At 42.6% G+C, this 20001-nt stretch overlaps 1 protein-coding gene across 1 annotated transcript; it reads left to right on the top strand.

Moving 5' to 3' along the window:
* Positions 1 to 1635: 1635 nt before the first annotated feature.
* Positions 1636 to 16255, top strand: LOC123033153 (sterile alpha motif domain-containing protein 9-like). Its single transcript, XM_044449586.1, has 4 exons — positions 1636 to 1788; positions 3978 to 4073; positions 8034 to 8079; positions 10125 to 16255. Exons 3-4 carry the CDS (start codon positions 8076 to 8078, stop codon positions 14888 to 14890), a joined length of 4770 nt encoding a protein of 1589 aa, XP_044305521.1. The 5' UTR covers positions 1636 to 1788; positions 3978 to 4073; positions 8034 to 8075; the 3' UTR covers positions 14891 to 16255.
* The last annotated feature ends 3746 nt before the right edge of the window (positions 16256 to 20001 follow it).

Below are 20001 nucleotides of genomic sequence, written 5' to 3'. Positions count from 1 at the left end.
AACTGGCTTTTTTCCCTACCCATTTTTAGAAAACAATCTGCATAAGCAGAACTAAATGAAAATATACGCAGTAGTATGAGAAAAATGCCCCCAAATGCACAGCAAACCGCTGAGTGCTTAAGTTTGCCCCGTGAAGACAGCCATCCGTCATCGATGTGCAAAAGATAAAACAAAACCTAGCATTGCTGGGTAGGAATAAGGCTTCGCCATAAGGAAATCATAAAATCGTGTATCTATCATGCATACAAGCTCATATTACTGTGCGGCAAGTCACAAAAGATACATGAGTCTGCATCTCCTGCCATCCACAAGGGGGCGTTGAGAGAGAGAGGGAGAGAGCGAAAGCGAGAGCGAGCACATCCTTGTATTCAGACTATCAATGGGTGCAATCCAAGGAAGGTGTTGAACAGAGGAGTGAGCAGAGAGGATGCTTCTGATGGCTTCATTTCTTGAAGAAGAGGTTTTATTCCCTGTCTGAAAAGAGACAGGAAAATGCAAATAGGTTTCTGTTGGGCAGAAAATAAGCAAGTCAGTGGGGGATGAAGGGGGAAAGGAAACTTGGAAATGGAGCCTTATTGATATCTGGCCTGTATTACTGAGAAGGAGATGAGAGGATTCTCCTATTGTAAAAATCCTGTTTATTAACTGTTCATAGAAAAGATTCCATGTTATTATGCATAATGACAGTTTACGCTCCCATGCAATGAAAACCAAGGAAAGCTTCAATGGGCATGAGGCTGCTGTTGCACTCGTGTCCTGCTCGGGGGATCCTATTTATTTATTTATATCCTGATGTTTTTCCGTCCACTTGAAATGATTTACATCTGTCTCTTCCTCCTGCTCTCAATCTTACCCTATATACCCAAGATTACCCTGTATGGAGCAAGGGATGCTTAATGTTCAAGCTGTATTCTGAAAAAGAAGAGGTACTCAAGATCATAGCACAAATATATGTTGGCTACTGGAGCGCACCAATTAATTTTTTTTAAAAAAAGATCAGCCTATGCTTCATAGACTACTGCAAAGTCTGTAACTGTGTGGATTATGAGAAGCTAAGGGTGGTCCTGAACGAAATGGGGGGTGCATCGGCACTTAATTATCCTGATGTGTAAACTGTGTTATGGACAGGAAGCTACTCTTACGACAGAAGACTGAGAAACTGAATGCTTTGGCACCAGGCAAAAGTTACCACATCTCCCTGTGTGTACATGTCATAGGAAAAGATGGAGTAGGATAAGAGGAAGAATGAGTAAAACTTGATGAAAGATAATTAATCAAAACGTAAGATGAGCAATAGATACCGTGTTCGTGGCAGAAAATAGCAATGGACTCCCGATGAAAGTGAAAGAAGGAAGTGCTGCTGGACGTTAAGTGAACGCCAGATGTGCCTACAGAACCAGGCGCCGCGCGGACCCAGCATCCCCCGTCCTTCCTTCTACACATGGACACCTTCCCTCTCGCGGGACGGCGGCCTCGCTTCTCCCTTGCTGCCAAGGGAGGCCAGGCCAAGGCAAAGCAGCAGGCGCACCCCGCCGCCGCAGCCACGCCCTCGCTTCCTCTGCCCGCGCTTTTGGGGCTGCTCGGGGCGAGGCGGGGCAACGGCAAGTGCTGGCGGTCCCGCGCCGGCTCGGGACCGGGGAGGCAGCTTTCCCCGGGAGCGCCCGTGCTGAGTAAGCCGGCCCATGTGAAAAGGAGACGAGGGGTTCCCTTTCCACGAGCGGCATTTCGCGCATTTGCACTTTCGGGAGCCAACGCGGAACCTTTTGCGGACTGAACATGCCACTCGAGGTAAGAGCTCGCTGGAAGCAGCATTAACTCCTTGTTCGCGCAAGTGTTGAGAGATGCCCTCTTCCTGCCTTCAGCCATTTATGTCCCAGAAGTTCATGGAGACGAGTATAATTTTTTCCAAGTAGAAACATGGGGTGCTTGTGACACAGGGGCATAGGTCTCTATTAAAGGGGAAAGAATGGCAGCCCGAAATATGACCCAATCAGAGGGCAGCTAGAATTCAAACTGGGGCACATGGCTGGCCTTACAGCCACCTTACTTTGCGTGTGTGGACAAAAGCCATTTTCTCTATTGAGGAATTAGGTATGATAGTAAATGTGGGCTGTTATGTAAATAGTAATAACATTAATATCAGGCACCTTATTTATTACACACTGTTCTTGTTGAAATGGTATTATATCAATTCAGTCTTGAATATGAATATTTATATGTATGTATGTATGTATGTAAATGTAAGTCATGTACTCTCAATATGAGTCATTCTCTGGTCAAACCTTGAGCAGCCTGGTAGCAGGAAACGAAACTTTCCGAAATTGTGGAACTTTGCCAGTACATGTCAAGGGATTGCAGAACAATAGAAGAACCCCAGAAGAAAACTAGACATGAAACCTCCTCCTGAGCAAAAGGGCCTAGAAGGAGGCTGCACAAGTGTGGGTGTGGGAATGGGCCCAGGAGTGCTTCTTTGGGCAGAGGAGTGGGAAGGTGCGAGCTCACCGCTTTGCAGAAGGGATACATGGCAGCAGCTGCTTTCATCTGCCCTGGATAGCTGCAGTTCTCCTGTCTCTAAAAGCAAGGCAGCTGAACAGAGGCAGTGATACCAGCCCCTCTGCCTATCAGGAATCGGGGCACAAATTCTGTCTCCCTTTTGACCAGGCTGCCCTCCTCCTCCATCTGCAAACGGATGGCATGAAGAAAGTGCTCTGCAAAAGCAGCAGTCATTGCCCCTCCGTGGCCTGAAGGCCGAGGAGGAAGATTGTGTGTTTATGGTCTTTCACTTTTAGCAGACTCTGGGGAAAGCTATGCGACCACCTTCCTTTCACAGCCCCCATATTGGAGCCTAGGACAAAGGGAAGAATGGCAGTGATCCAGACCTGCACAGGAAGGGCACCTGTCACGGGAGGCAGTTGTGGGTTTAATTATCTTCCAGGCAGAGCTTGCATAAAATGAAGGCACTGCTTATGTAGCATGAGCTCTTCATCAGCCAGCTCAGGCACCAGCTTTGGGCAGTAACATTGTCTACGGGAAAGTGCTGGAGCTACAAGCATAGACATGACGGGATGAGCAATTTTGGTGAAGGTAAAGTTTATTCTTTACCTTTCTTCTGCAACCTCAATGAGAATCTCCAGCTGTATATGCATTTATTTATTTATATTTATACATCTGTTGTTAGGCCACCTATAACTGCCGAGGTCTTTCTATTTACAAATAAAGGTGTGTTTTAACCCCGTCCAATTTCTGTTCATGGATGGTGGCACTGTTGCCTAGCTCCCAGGTAAACACTAAGTGAATGATAACCATTCTGGAGAGTGAAACAATCAAGAAAGCGTTTTAACAATAATAGAATGTGGATCCCAAATCACAACTGTAAAATTGTTATTGGTATGTGACCATTTTCCAAATATTTTGGATCCGACTTGAGTACTAATAGAGCCGGTTCTGAGCCATACAGAGTTTGACTGCCAGTAATAGGCTCTTTAATCCTTTGTTGAAAATTTGACTGGTCATTAACCCATCCTCTCTCACCATTGACTATTCTGGCTTAAAAATGGGGAACTGCAGTGCAACATCTGAAAGGCCACAAGTTTCCCACCTCAGCCTTTAATCCTCCAGTGAACGATAGAACTGAAGTGGTTCAGTCCTTCATCTCACCTATTCTTGTTAATTTTGCCCTGCATCATCTCCCGAAGTAAAAGTTCATATGATGTTGAAATTGGGTCTCTTTGCTCCACTGCTGATAACTATCCTCAATTCAGGGGGTGACCTCAACTGTTGTGGGCTCCCTCTTTACAGATTAAAACAATGCAGAAATGTGATGGAAGATTCTTGCTTACAGATAGTAATGAAAGAGGAGTCCAGGGCCCTGCACTTTTTTGGTGCTCAGAAGTTGCCAACTGGTTTTGTTCAGTTGTATCAACAAACCTATTCAAATGGGGTTATGCCAGTTCTAACCAGCATTACTCTATTTCTAGGCTCATATATTCCTATGGTCAGAAAGGGGATACAGAGGACTATACTTCTGACTTCAACCACTTCCAGAGCATGAGCCAAGACACTGGAATTGCAAGGTAAAGTATGCAGTCAGATCCTCTCTCTCTCTCTCTCTCTCTCTCTCTCTCTCTCTCTCTCTCTCTCTCTGTTTGCAACTTTCCTCAGAAGTGCTAACATTTAAAAATGAAACTGATTTATAATTATGTTTGTTTTGCAGCAGAATAGCCTTATGAGTACATCCCACCATTTGCCTATTGGACCCTTGCCTGTCTTGGTTAATAAACAACGCCAAGCACGGGATTGGGATCTGGATCTTGGAAGTGGTTAATGCTTCTCTGAGGGAGGGTCGGGTACCTGCCCCTTTAAAGGAGGCGGTAGTCCGACCGGTCCTGAAGAAAGCGTCACCGGATCCAGAGATGGCCACTAATTATAGACCAGTGGCCAACATCCCGTTTCTGGGCAAGGTGTTGGAGCGGGTGGTGGCGGGACAACTCCAAGCTCTCTTGGATGAAACTAATTATCTGGACCCATTTCAGTCCGGCTTCAGACCCGGGTACGGTACTGAATCTGCCTTGGTCGCCCTGTACGATGACCTGTCCAGGGAGAAGGACAGGGGGAGTGCGTCCCTGTTGGTTCTTCTGGACCTCTCAGCGGCTTTCGATACCATCGACCATGGTATCCTTCTGGATAGGCTAGCGGGATTGGGGGTCGGAGGCACTGCTTTGCAGTGGTCCCGCTCCTATCTCAATGACCATTTCCAGAAGGTGGTGCTGGGGGACTATGGCTCTGCGCCATGGCAGCTATGCCATGGAGTACCGCAGGGGTCCATTTTGTCCCCTTTGCTGTTTAACATCTACATGAAACCGCTGGGAGAGGTCATCAGGAGGTGTGGGCTGCGGAATCATCAGTATGCTGATGATACCCAGCTCTACCTCTCATTTTCCACCAATCCAGGTGAGGCAGTGGCTGTGCTGAACCGGTGCCTGGCCGAGGTAATGGGCTGGATGAGGGCCAATAAACTGAAGCTCAATCCAGACAAGACGGAGGTCCTGTTGGTTGGCAGATCAGGCTTTGGTGAGGGTGAATTGAACCTAGTCCTGAATGGGGTTGCACTCCCTCTTAGGGACAAGGTCCGCAGCTTGGGAGTGCTCCTCGACCCAGAGCTTTCACTGGAAGCTCAGGTGACAGTGGTGGCGAGGAGCGCTTTCCTTCAGCTTTGGCTGATCCATCAGCTGCGCTCCTACCTGGAGTACGACTGCCTGGCGACAGTGACACACGCGTTGGTGACTTCCCGCCTTGACTTCTGTAACGCGCTCTACGTGGGGCTACCCTTGAAGACAGTCCGGATACTTCAATTGGTTCAAAATAGAGCTGCCAGGCTGCTGACGGGGACTGGGTGTTATGTTCACATGACTCCAGTCCTCTGTCAGCTTCACTGGCTTCCCATTGAAGTCCGGGCCCAATTTAAGGTGTTGGTGATGACCTATAAAGCCCTAAACGGCTTGGGTCCTGGTTACCTGAAGGAGCGCTTATGTCCATATATGCCCGCCCGCCCCCTGAAATCAGCGGGAGAGGCCCTTCTCCGGGAACCCTCCATGAAGAAAATTAGGAGGGTAAGTACTCGGAAGAGTGCTTTCTCTGCGGTGGCGCCTAAGTTATGGAATGCGCTCCCCAGAGAGGTCCACCTGGTGCCGTCGTTATTTGTTTTTCGGCGCCAGGTGAAGACCTTTTTATTCAAGCGTCATTTTAACTATTAATAGTATTTATTTATTTTATCTTTTGGTCAGGGCGACTTATTTTATATTGTTAACTTGTTTTATATTGTTAATTTATTGTATTTTAATTGATTTATTTATAAGCCGCCTCGAGGCTTTGGCAAATGGGGCGGCATAGAAATTTTCTAAATAAATAAATAAAATGAGGTTTTATGAAACAGAGGATATAGTTGAATCAGGAAGTTAAGGTGAGACCCCAGCAAGAGACAGATAAGCATGCTACAAGCTAAGGTTAAATTCCGTCTTTGACAGAATTACTGAATAGGCAAAGAACTCTCAAGAACAATGGGCTGTTATCTGACATCCACAGCCACTGTGCTCTGTGAGAAACATCGATGGGTCGTGTGAATGATCACAGGACAACCTATTAGTCATCTTGGAGATCAATGAGTATTTAAGAACTGTGTTTGCATGCATAAGGGGGCAGAAAATAACCAACCTGAAGAAGAGTGAAGCCTCTGTGCATCTGTTCCTAGCTAGACTGTTAACCTGCTATGGAGACCTGATTCATCTCTCAATAAGGGCTGGAGATTTGGTAAAATAAACATAGACTTGGCTCACACCTTGTTGGGGACACTTCTGGTGTCACACCTGTCTCTTCTACTTTACAAAACAACCCATTATTGCCTCCTTCATAGGTTTTACTGTGTGATGTCTGAATCTAGATTGCGAGTAGTTTAAGGGCTAAAGAACCAAGCAGTTAACCCAACAACATATCATGAGTTAACCACTGTGTAGTTGGGCCCTTTACAACTCAGTAGTTCAGATTCAAACATTACACTGTACAACCTACAAAGGAGCCAATTGTGGGTTCTATGCTAAGGCAGTAGAGTCATTCCCAACAACCCACTGCTTTTTAAACCAATGTTGTGCTACCACTGAACTTGCTAGACCCCACTGGAAATGAAATCACAAGTGCAATCTATGGATTTAAAGGACTCTAAAATTCAGCTTGCATGGTGTAAGTTTTGTTCACAGTGGAAGCAGTATATGCTCCCTCAAAAGGGAAACTAAGAAGTGTATCTTAAAAAGATGTTCTGATTCTGTATCACTTATACAGAAAATATGGCACACACTAGCTCAAAACACCCTTACTAGAAAACCGTGTAAGAAGAACATATGCCCATCTCTCCAAATTAGGGCCAATGTATCTCACAATATTTCATAGCTTCTTCTACACCAGATCTAGAAGGTTTCAGTTTGCAACACTTACGCAAGGCACTATGTCTTTGTACATCTCTCACAAGCCAAGTCTCCTCCTTCAACCAAACAATAGCCATCGGCCCTTTCCTTGTAAAACGCTCTTCATTGCTTCTGCATACAAATCTCCCTGAACGGATCTCTGAGCATGCACAAAGTAGTTTGTTGACCTCAGCTTAGTGATTACTTCCTGAAACTCTCTATATGAACATATTTGGGTCTTAGCCCCTTAGGAGGGATTTGCTGCAGACAAGTATGCCTCCCCCCAGCTCTCTGCTCCTCCAATGGAGCCTCTCGCCTCTGCTGGCATCTTGGCATGGGGTCCAGCTCAGTGCCTTATCTACATGTGAGAGTTCCTTATTCTGAGCGACTCCTTCCTGAGGTTGTGCACCCAAACCATTCCCAGAAACGGTCCAGTGTGGTGAAGTGCCAGCCTTGAGACAATCTTTCCCTCCTCCTGCTCCTCTTGTAGCCCAGGACCTTGTGCTGACACAGACTCCCCAAGATCACTGATACATCCCTCATCTTCCCAAGAATCTGAATCAACATCTGTGGCATGGCTGGGGTCCCCTGAGAATGCTTGCCCCAGCCCACCATCCCTTGCGCTCCCAAGACTCTCTGCCTCAAAAGCGGGGCACAAAGTGTAGTTCAAAGCATTCCAGCTGTTTATTCTGAGAATGGGACACTTTTCTCTGAACAGACAAAACCAATGGCAGAAATGTTTCCTCCTGTGGGAAGCCAGTGCTTTAGCACAGCACTCGCATGGCACACATGCAGTTCTCTTGCTCCTTCCTACATCCAAATGAGCCTTTGGAGGAAGGGCAGGCAGGATGTCCACCTGGGCTTACAGAATCCAAGCTGAAGTTACTGTTGCTATATAATTCAAAAAGCAATGGTATACCGGGATAGGCTGAACACTTAGTCTGTGCACTGGCACGATTATAAAATCTTTGTTCAGTGTAGTGCAAGCAACACATTTTTAAAGAAAAGTATCTAGCATATCCTAAAGGCAAGCAGAAGACACTGCAAACATTTATCACACATGTTTATTTTCCTTTTTAGCTTTCCTTATCAGCACAAGTAGAAATCAGCCACAACGACAACATGGGTATGTATTATTTAGTACATTTTCCTCCCATCCGCTCTCCAAGAAACTCAGCTACTGTACCTGGTTCTTCCTGATGCCATCCCTATTCCCTATTTTATTCTTAAGGCAAGTTTGTGTGGTAGTTAGGCTAAGAGAATAGTGACTAGCCCAGGTGAGTTCCATGGCTGAATGGGGATTTTTGACATTTGAAGTCAATAAACTGCCCTTACCTCACAGTAAAAATAAAGCAACTATAAATTAAATAACTGCGTTTCTAACATGTATTTAACAAGCTGCTGCACTCTCAGAACATCCACATCAGCTGGCTGAGAGCCAAAACTGATATCATCTGTATCCAGTGGCCCTGTCTTTTAAGCCCTTTTTACTATGGGGTAGTTGTAGGGGACCCAGCTTAGACCTTTTGGGCCTTGGCATAGGGTTTAGAGGGTTCTAAGCTGCCTCCCCATATCCAACCTGGATCAGAACCCCTGTACCTACTTAAAAGTGGGGAAAAATAAAAAGGGGCTAGCTGCTAGGCACAAATTTAATGTAATTGTGTTTTTAGTGCTGAGGCAAATTAGTTCTCCACTTTTTAAAATATCCTGTGATTTCCTGGTTGCCCGGGATGACTTCAACATTTAGTAGAACATTTAGTAGTTCCCACTGCTGGAGTTCAAGTAAATCCCACCCCTGCCACCCTTCAAGTTTCTTAGAAGCCTTCCATTATGAGGGAGAATGGGGCACTGCCCAAAATAATGTGACCCAAGTCCAGTCGTGCGGTTCAGTAACTTTAGACCAGCAGTAGGCAAAGTGGTATCTCACTGTGGGCATCAATGCACCCCACACACTTTTCTTATATTCCACCTCACCTCACCTGGTGGGATTCTTCCAGTGAATGCATTTTCTTACCGGCAGTAGCAAAATAGATTTCTGCTGGTTCAGAGGAGTTGTTTGGTGTGCTGAAGTCCAGATCTCACTTCTGCCCTTTAGCCAACCTTTTTGGCAGTTTACTTGAACTTTGCCATGGTGGTGGTGCCCGGGACTGTTGATCAATCAAGCAGATGTGGGCACAGCCCAAAAAGGCTGCTTGCTTGCTATAGACTCCAGACGTAATGATCTGATGTATTTAGATGGCAATATTATGTCCTTTCAGCTGTGAAGCACACAACTAGTAATTGTGTGCTTACTCCCATCCCTACCCTACAACTGCCCTTTCATGGTTTACGGTGATATCAAGCGAAGAATTGCCAAAATCATAGCTGGCAAACACTTCTTAAGAGGATTGTTGTGAACACATGCGGCTTCATATTTTAAACTCAGTCGAATCACAGCACCAGCATGACTTCAAGAATAGAACGACATGTACTTGTGCATTTTTAGCTGCACTTGTGCAACTGCAGGGAAGTGCCCATTTCAAGGCCCAGCAAGTGCCAGTCCCAGAGATTCCTTAGAGGAGGTTGAACATTGTTCCCACCCTCTACTTTGGTTTCCTTTAACAACTGTCCAAAGACAGGAGAAGCCAAAGGCACGAGGGATCCTTGCACATGCAAAAGGGTGTTCTGGAATTTATACCCCCTTTGCAGCAAGATCAAGAACAAGCAAGACTCAGGCATGGCAAGACCAGAGGCAAAGGCAGAGTCAGGAAAAGGGTAGAGTCAAGGCATGAGCAAAGATATTACAAAACTGGAGGCAGAAGCTGAATCAGGAATGTGAAGGAGCCATCACAAAGACTCACATTGCTGTGACAAAGCTGAGCAGGACTGGGAAGCCTTTTATAGGGCACCTGTGGCTCCCAGCCAGTCTACATGATTGGACTGGCCCTAATCCTGCAAGCACCTACAGGTCTGGATCCAATCCTGCAAGTATTTCCAAGGTAAACTTGGTAGCCTTCTCTATCAGGTCATGTGGGTAGAGGGGGAGGAGCTGCATCACTGTGCAGATCCTGATGAACTGTAGCTACTAAGCTATCCATTTTTAACAGTGAAATTTAGCTAGATACACAGGATTTCAGGAATGACTGGATGACATTTCAACACCATACTAAAACATACTAATTTTATTTTCAGATTACAAGGAGTTACGTCTGAATGAATGGAATGAGGGCCATGTTAAGTGCTGGCTGGATTCCATTGGAATTAAGAAAGAGTATGTGGAAAAGCTCTGTGAAGAGGAAGTCACTGGTTCAACACTTGAGGTATTAGATGAGCCATTCCTCAAGGGAATGGGCATGAAACAAGGCCAAATCCATATACTAATGCACAAAAGAAATAAACTCTTGCAGCAGAATATTGGGATTCATTTCACCGAAGCAGTTAATGACACCAAAGCTGTTAATGAAGTTAAGGCCGCAAGTGTTTCAGACACTAACAACACCAATTCAGAGAAGGGAAGCCCAAAACTCGGAGAGTTGGACTCACCAACCCAAGTGAAAAGGACTATGCTAGAGGAAACCAAACAGAAGCAGTCTGCTGTTCAACCAATTGCCTTACCACATGGCACTTCAAAAGTCCAAGGTTCCAATGAAACAGACAGAATACATACAACTTCTACATTTGATGAAACAGACAGTGCACCTAATACTGTTATTTTGGGTGACCAAGTACGCCTGAGCCCATTCAGGCCGTTCAAAAGTGACAGCATCAATTTTAAGTATGTTAGAAATGCAGTCCTCTCCCCAGAAACAGGTGTTATCAATTTAATTAGCCCCTGCCATGAATATAAATCTTTTGAGGGAGCTGCAGGACTGGACAGGCAAAGATTGCAAGCAAAGCTAGCCTGTGAGGTGATCAAGTTTGCTTCTGCTTGTCTGAATGTTCGAACAAATGGCACTATTCACTTTGGAATCATGGACAGTGTTGAAAAAAAGGGCCGGAAACATGGACAAATAGTAGGGATACCAATAAGAGAAAGGGACTGGTATGTGGATGCTTTAGATTACATAGAAAAATGCTTTGACCGTGATCACCAAGGAGCTGCAAGACTTTGTATCCACCCTCCTGTTTTCATTGAACTTATTCAGAAAGATTCGCATGAGCAATACTTTGTAGTCGAAATTGACATTGAAGCATCATCCAACACTGTAAAAGGGAAGTTGTTTCAAGTACGTCTACCACATTTTAATGAAAAAAGTAATAAGGTAAACTTAGACAAGGATAAAGTTGCCTTTCAAAGGGTTGGTTCAAAATCTGAACCAGTAAAGAATGAAAATCTAGTGGCATTCATTCAGAATTTAGGAGAGAGAGATGCTTGGAGAGAAAAGCAGGAATCATCTAACCATGAAAATCAAATAGATGAACCTCAAAATTTAGGGCGAAAACTATCTGTCCTATTGGCAGCTGACAGAAACTATATAGATAACTCTCTGTGGTATATACTTGTTACAAATAAATGTAGAGAGGAAGACCTCGATTCTATTGACTTTTTGAAGGACTTGAACATTTTCTGTGTATTTGATTTTGATGAGGACTCCTGTGTGTCTGGTTTGTGCTCCAAGTATAGAGAACACCATGCAATCAACTGTTACTTCTTAAAAGAGTATTCTGAACGCAAAACAGAAACTGGAAATGAAAGGTTCTGGATATTTTGCAACGGACGCAGCGACTTCCAGGGGGATAAAAACATTTGTGATGAAAACACTTGGATTAGAACGAAAAAGAAGTATCTAAAGAAAACTGTATCTTATATCTGTGACGAGGTCCTCCCAAGGGGTTCTTTTCTGGTACTTTTCCTACTGCTGTCGCCTGTGGAGAAACCAATTGTAGACACTTTTCATGAATTCTACAGTGAATTAAATGGCACACAGTTCATAATATGCCTTGCTGAATCCCGAGAAAACTATGAGAAGTGGGCTAACCTGGCTCAAGCTTCCTGTAGCTTTGAGACCCTAGAGCAGATCAGCATTGTAGGCATGAAGCTAAGTCACGTGGATGCCACAATCCGAAAGATGCTGCCCTCTACAACAAACTGCAAACACCTACCAGTTTCCACAAAGGGGCTCTGCATGCTTCCTACACTAAAGGAAGAGAAAATGTCTTCTCTTGAAATATTGTTTGCTGATCAGTGTGATGAAATGAAAGACATTTCTCTGAATCAAAGAGAAATACGGGAGATCGATGAAGCTTTCCATCGAGGTAAAAAAGTCAGCTGGAAAAATTTCTGGCTTGCTGATAAAAAGAAGTGTGGGGAGCTTATTGAACGGGAAGCTTGTAAAAAAGTTTCTGGAATGCTGAATGACTGTGTGCAGGGCAATGGATTCAGGTATCCTGTGGCTAAAGTGAAAGTGTTCCACCAGCCAGGGAGTGGAGGAAGTACTGTCGCAAGGCAAGTGCTGTGGAAACAAAGGAAGGATTTTCGATGTGCTGTCATCAGAACAACATACCCAGTTGCTATTGTGTGTCAACATGCAGTTGAATTCCGACATTATGATGAAAAAGATCTCAGAGTTTCGCTCCCTGTCCTTCTTCTGGTGGAAGATTATGATGAAGAATACCTTGATGAACTAAGCTCTTCTTTAACTGGTGCCATGGTACCTAAGAAACGCCATCCTCACAGACCTTCTTTCATCCTCCTTTGCTGTAAACGCTCCAATTTCCCTGAAAAGCTTTGCAGGACTTCCCCTCAGAATACAGTTGCTGTCATTCACAAACTGACAGATGATGAGAAAAGCATGTTTAGAACAAAGCTAGAAAAATATGAAAATCAGAAGGATTTTAAATTTGAATATATCCTTACATTTGTCCTCATGAGCAAAGAATTTGAAAGAAAATATGTGAAAGAATTTGTGGAGCATTTCCTCAAAGACATAGACTCATTTTCCCGTGAAACCACTTTGATGAGGTATGTCGCCTTACTCAATTTCTATGTGCATGATTCATACATATCTTTATCCCACTGTGAGGCTTTCTTAGGACTTAAGATATATGGAGATGATAAAAAGAGACAATATGGTTTCATAAGTCACTTAAGTGAACAGGCACGACTTATTTTCACTGAGCTGAGAGAAACTACCTCTTATATTTCATCCATTCAAATAATACACTATCTGGTTGCGGGGGAAATACTGAATCAGCTCTCAAGAGGTCAGCCCCAGAGTGAAATTGCCATGGAATTGCTCAAGGAACAGGTATTGCTACAGCATAGGTTTGGGCAGGAAGAGTTTCTAAAGTTCATCAGAAACCTGTTTATAAGACGTGATAAAAGGAGTAGAGGGGATGACACTGATAGCCTTTTCTCTCCATTCATTGAGCATATCTTGGAGACTGAAAGTTCAGGAAAAGCCATAGAAGTTTTAAAATGTGCTTATTACTACCTAGAAAAAAATGCTTTCCTTGCCCAACTACTTGCCAGAATACAATGTGTAGAAGGTCATGAGAATTTTGAAGAAGCCCAGCACTGGGCAGAAAAAGCTAAATCTCGCTTGCCAAACGATTCTTTCATCTTGGACACAGAAGGACAAGTATATAAGAAATGGTTTTGCTCTAGAGTAAAGAAAAAATCAGATGAAGACACTCCTGAAGTCATCATTCCAATTATAGAACTTGCTCTTAAAGCTATCAAGTGCTTCAAAGCTGCACAACAAGCCGCAAGGTCTGAGAAAGAAAGCATGAATAACTCTGGTTATTTTGGAGAAGTAGATGTTGGATGTCAGTTACTAAAACTATTATCTACACTTCATGTATTTTCCAAAAATGCAAAAGGAGAGCATCCTGAACTTTCCCTGTATTTACTTACAGATTATATTCCAGAAGATATCAGAAAGCCATGGGCGAACCTTCATAGTCGCTTAAAAGGTTTACATCAGAATATTTACAATGCTCTGGACTGGATTTCAGAAGATCTAAGTTATTTCCAAACAGAGAAAAGCCAAAGCGATGATGAAAATGAGCGAGAAGAAGAGAAGAAAAGTGAAAAAAAGAAAAGGCAAAGGAGAAGAGAAGAACAAGTGAATAATCCCAGGAGATGGCTCAAAAGACAATGTAATGAGTTCGCAACATACTTCTGTTCAGAGATACTTACTGAAGAAAAAGATGTAAAATTCAAAAATCTTCATTTAATCAAGCAAATGAATATTTATAAATATGGAGGGGGGAATGTCACCACCATTTTGTCATTCCTATCAGATAAGAATGATAAGAAATCAGTTCAAACTCTTGAAAAAATAATAAGCTGCTACTCAGAAGACCCACAGAAAGAGAGTTGGGAAGAGATAGACCTTACCAATTATATACTGTGTCACTTTACCTTAGCATGTCTGTCCCCTGGCTCACCCAAGCTCCTGGACCTTCCGGCACTCCGAGAATGCAGCAAGGGATTTGTTAAAAAGCGAAAAACTTCACTTCCTGCAAGCACTTACTTTTTGCTTACTTTACTTTATTGGCCTGATGCGGCTTTGGACAAAGATGCTAACTCCAGGAAAAATGATATCTTAACATCAGCCCTTGCTAAATTGAAACACTTACATGACACTAAAATAAAAGATGTTCCTCCACGGAAGAAAAGAATCTACACAATATTTTTCTTGGGGAAAGGCTATGGTCTAAGGAAGATTGTGCCCAGGGCAAAGATTGATGAGTTCCTGAAGGGCTCTCTGAATGAACGGCGAAGCGCATGGCAAAATGGGGAAGTGTGGAAGATAGGTGAAGTACATAATCTGCTAGAAAGAGTTAATGGATGGGCAGAAGGTGGCAAAATTTTTGCATCAGGTCACTCTGAAAAGATTCCAATTTTACCCTTGCATTTTGATTCAGTGCCACCTGGAAATGAAAATGTAAAATTTTATCTAGGCTTCACATTTAATGGACTTGTAGCCCATGACATTCAGGTAAACATGTAAGAAAATACCCACTATCTAGTAAAGATTAAGAAACCACACTGCCCACAATAAGCAGCTCTATTGTTTTGCTTATGTTTCCATTTCTTTTTGCAAGGCTTTTTAGAAAGAATTTAGGAAAGAAGTACAAACTAATGAGAAGTCTATAATTTGCATAACTTCACAGAGACAGACAAAACTACATATAGTCAAAATATGTTTTCTTTCTGGGCATGTGTAGAAGCAAGGAAATGGACACAGAAATTTCATTGCAGCCTTTTAAATAGCACATTGACTTCAGCAATATTCAAAAAATTTTGGGACTTGCCAGAGAGCTTTATTGAAATACAATTACTCATAATAAAATTAGTAAATAATACTGCTGAGTGGCAGTGAAGCAGGGCAGAAATATTCCATTGAAAAATGTCCAGTGTTATTTTTTCCATGGAAAAAATGCCACACCATACATGTCTGCATTTTTCCATCATTGTCTGGACTGTTTTACTATCATCAGTTATGTCAGATGGGCTGAATATAGGTCATGAACTTCTGCAAGTTGTTCCTCGAAGTGAGGTGTGGTGGTTACAATGGTGAGAGGGTTGGACTGGAACTTGGAAGATCCAGGTTCTTCCTCACAGGGCTGGATAAAATAGAGAGCTGGAATATCTTGTAAGTTGTCTTGGGTTCTTTGTAAAAGGAAGAAAGGCAGGGTATAAATGCCATGCAATAATAATAATAATTGATGGACACTAGTGCTCAGGTGCCAATGGAGGAACTGAAAGGTATGGCAACCCTTTCCTTATTCTTGCAAAATACATTTGGCTCCAGGCTGGGTCTGTTCCAGACTTTTACATGGTGTAACTGTCCTATTTTGCTAGCATTCAATAACAAACATAAAGGAAACTGAAATTGAAACAAAGACTGTGATCACCAGTTGTTTTGCTTAAGAACATAGGAAGAGCCCTGCTGGATCAGACCAAGGGTCCATCTCGTCCAGCATTCTGTTCACGCAGTGTCCAGTTGTCTTTGGGAACCCACAAACAATATTTGAGTGTAACAGCAGTGTCCTACCCAGGTTCCCCAGTCTGTACCCTTCCTTTAGTGAAACAGACTGTTCAGCTCGTCTCATCTTTAAATGGAACTGATAAGCAGTGCTGAGAGTGAGCAAAGCTGAAGGCTCTACAGATAGCTTAGCAAAAGAAAATTAAACTGTTGATCAACTCTCTTTGGGAATTATCCTTTAATAGTGCTTTCTTTCATTTCTGTTAAATTTAAACAAAGATAAGGGAATACAGTATTGTCTTTACATTTTTACAAATATTTCATTAAAATAATTTCCACATAAAATGTCAACTTTTTTGACTAGAACATTCAAATTACTTTGTATGGTTAATTTAATTCCTCCCTAAGCAAGTATTTTAGATCTAATATTTTGCCACTATTGGGAAAATTTTTGATATTTTACCTTATGCATAAAATTGACCTGGATTCGGTTTTTAGTTTTGCTTACTGAATATGAGATATTCTGCCTACTTATAGAAGGAATGACTTTTGGGAGTAAAAATGAGTCAAACATGTTAAGTCAGATAACATTATTTAGAACATTGGAAATGTTTCCAAGTCTACTTTTTTGGGAAAACCCAAAACCCCCTTTTTTGGACAAGTGCCTGTAGAAAACGCTGAGAATGCGTCTTGCAGAAGATGTGTCTTGCAGAAGATGCGCAAAGGAGAAGTGCTCCTTGAGTTGGGGTTACCATCTTTTTTCTTTTTCTACTTTCTATGCCTGATAGGCAAAAGATAAGGTATCTGAATCTTCCACTTTCTCTATATGTCCTAAACAAATAAATAATAATTTGTTAATTCAATGGCTCACTTTGCACATAACATCAGTGTGGGTTACTTAACCTACAAATGACCCAGTGGGAGCAGTAGCAAGTGTTTTGCCTCTGCCACATGCCTTAAATTCATGGTTGGTTATCGATTTAATTCTGGGTTGCTTAAACCCCTAAACAACCTAGAGTGTCTCGGTTTGGGTGCCATGCTAAGGGATGGACAGCCATGGATTGTTAATGGAAAGCAAAAAGTAATAAAAATTGGCAACCCAACTGTTACCTAAATTCTTCTTAAGGTAATTATGTATGGAATTGAATCAAAACCATGTGGGTCAGGTACATATACACGAAAAGACAAGAAGGGGAGGGGAGGGGAGGGGAGGGGACAGAAAGGGAGGAAATGAGGATAATTCACCTGGTTGGTTTTGGTTCTTCTGGAAGACGTAAGATTAGTAGAAGCAGGTGGCCATTTAGACTGGAAGGGCAGAGGGCAAGTCAGCAATGTGGAGTAAAGGGAGTATAGCAGCCAAATTACCAACCAACCACACCCCATAAGACAGGATGAGAAGATTGAGGAACAGGAACATGCGTTTAAGAAGAATGAAATACAGATGAAAGTGGAAGATACTTGATTTTATAGGTGAAATAAGAGATGATTACACACTAGTTAATATCTTTGCACCAAAAGAAAACCACTTTTTTTTCCTTTAAAATGGTTTTTAATGAATTGAAAATAATAAAGAAAGGATACGTTAATATTGGGTGGAGATTTTAACACATTAATGAATAAAACAAGGAATAAGCCAAATTCTATTAAAGAGGAAGAAAGGCACAACTTGACTAGAAGAGTTTTGAATATATTAGAGGTTATACATAAAGGGGAATTTAAAGCTTGCATAATATCTTTAGATTCCTTGAAACTTTTGATTGTGTGGAATGGCCAACAATAAAGATATTAATAGGAATATTAAGATTTTGAAAATGATTTAAAGGTGCAATAGAGCAATTATATTCTGGCAATATAGCAAATGTGATAGTAAACAATGGTATAATGGAGCAAATGTTCCTAGGCTGAGGTACTAGACAAGGATGTTCCCTTTCCCCAATACTGTTGGCTTAGTCATAGAATTACTAGCCAACAGTATTAGGAATGATAACATAATAAAAGGAATAGGTTTGGGGAATGAAATAAAGATTAGCCTATTTGCTGATGATGCTTGGGGACCCATTAGAAGCTATGGATCAGGTCAGATTAAATCTGGAAGAATTTGAAGAGATTAATAAATACAATTTTAGTATCACAGATATTCATAACTATATAAACAAACTAGAAAAAGTTCAGAACAACTGAAAGAGCAGGGCACATTTAGCCTTGAGAAAAGAAAACTGAGGGGAGATATGATAGCACTTTTCAAATACCTGAAAAGCTGTCACACAGCAGAGCACAAGGATCACCTCAATTATCCCAGAGTGCAGGAAATGGAATAATGGACTTCAGTGGCAGATTCTAGCTAAATATATGGAAAATATCCTGACTATATGAGCCGTATGCCAAGGGAGTCAATTATCTAGGGAGGTTGGAGGCTCTCCCACAAAGGAGATGCTCAAGAGGCAGTTTGACAGTCATCCTTCAGGGATGCTTTAACTTGTGCTCCTGCATTAAACAGGATGTTGAACTCGCTGGCCTTATAGGCCCCTTCCAGTTCTACTATTTTATGATTCTAAAAGCAGAATTCTAATTCTAATAGAATATGATTCTAATAGCACAAAATTCATTGCACAGTGAAAACACATTCTAATGCAAACAATTCTAACTGCAGCATAAATCAGTCCTTTTAACATGCTTTAGGTCCATTTAGTTTTTGATAACTATCTCCAGATGCTAACACTTGCACCATTATGCTTCACTATCTCAACTAACTTTTTCTAACTAATTTCTTCTCGTTCTTGGGATCATGGGATATTTCTTTACAATCAGATAATTATTATCATCATTATATTTTTAACTAAACCCCTACTTTTTGTTGAGAGGTAGCTTAAGACCAATCTGCTATTTTTATTTGATTCACTTAAAAAAAAAAAACCTCTTGATTGGAGATTCTAATCATTCTAACGCCTGTTTTGACAGCATGAATCATTAAACAAATGAATACTTTTAGACCTAGCTTGGTTTCCTAGTAATTTCATCTGTTTAGGCCAGGCAAGCTAGTTCCTATGTTAACATGAGTTTCAGGTTTCCAGCATCTGCTCAGTTCCATCTCCAAACTTTCTTCCTATGTGATATATGGATCCACGAGGGCCTCTCTTTCACTCAGACTGCAGGGTAGCTGGTGCCCAAATATGGAAATGAACCGTCTCAATTGGGTACAAATATCCGTGGGTCCCTGCCCTGAAAGTGGCTGAAATGGGTGGGTTGGCAGAATTCTTCCAAATACCCAGTGTTTGCTCGGAGAGGGCCCTGATACCCACAGTGCATTGGCACTTCTGCCAGACACCTGGAAGGAGTGTCTGGGGAGGGCAAGCAAAATCTGTCCAAAATGCCCAAAATCAGCCGGCGATGCTGACCCGTGGGTCAGGGCCCCGAAAGGAGCTGAAATGGGCAGGTTGGCAGAATGCTTCCAAGTTCATGGTGTTTGCTCGGAGAGGGCCCCTGATACACGCGGAACGTTGGCACTTCAGCCAGACCCCTGGAAGGGGTGTCTGTAGAAGGCAAGCAAAATCTGTCCAAAACGCTCAACATCGGCCTGTGACGCCCATGCGTGTGTACCGGGCCCGACATTGGCCAAGATGGGCAGGTTGGCAGAATGCTTAAAATTCAGTGTTTGCTCGGAGAGGGCCCCTGATAGCTGCATAGTGTTGGTGCTTCTGCGGGATACCTGGAAGGGGTGTCTAGGGAAGGCAAGCAAAATATGTCCAAAATGTGCAAAATTGGCTGGCGGAAGCTCTCCTTGAGATGCCCTGGGGAATTCCGTCAGCCCCACTGGCTGGCTGGAAAGTGCCCGCTGAAGAGGCAGCGGCAACGCAGAAAGCAGAAGCCCAGCCTTGCGGGGACAGCATTGGACAGAATCCGAACTCTGGCCCGAGGTCTGGCTGAAGTATGCAGATCCATTCCAACAGCCAGCATGGCTAAAGACTGCGAGCAAGAATAAAATACTATATTTTTGATACAGTAAAATAAATATTTATTTCTAATAAAACCATTTGCCTTCTTATACATTTAAATAACAATACTACAATCCTTGAGAAAAAACCTAACATTTGGAAGTTACGTTCAAGTATACTTACACATCCCCCAATTGTTCC

Source organism: Varanus komodoensis, unplaced genomic scaffold (genome assembly GCF_004798865.1).
Source record: "Varanus komodoensis strain SLA01 unplaced genomic scaffold, ASM479886v1 scaffold59_1, whole genome shotgun sequence".
Classification (NCBI taxonomy): domain Eukaryota; kingdom Metazoa; phylum Chordata; class Lepidosauria; order Squamata; family Varanidae; genus Varanus; species Varanus komodoensis.
Note: the sequence above shows the minus strand (reverse complement) of the source record. Positions and strands in the feature narration are given on the sequence as shown.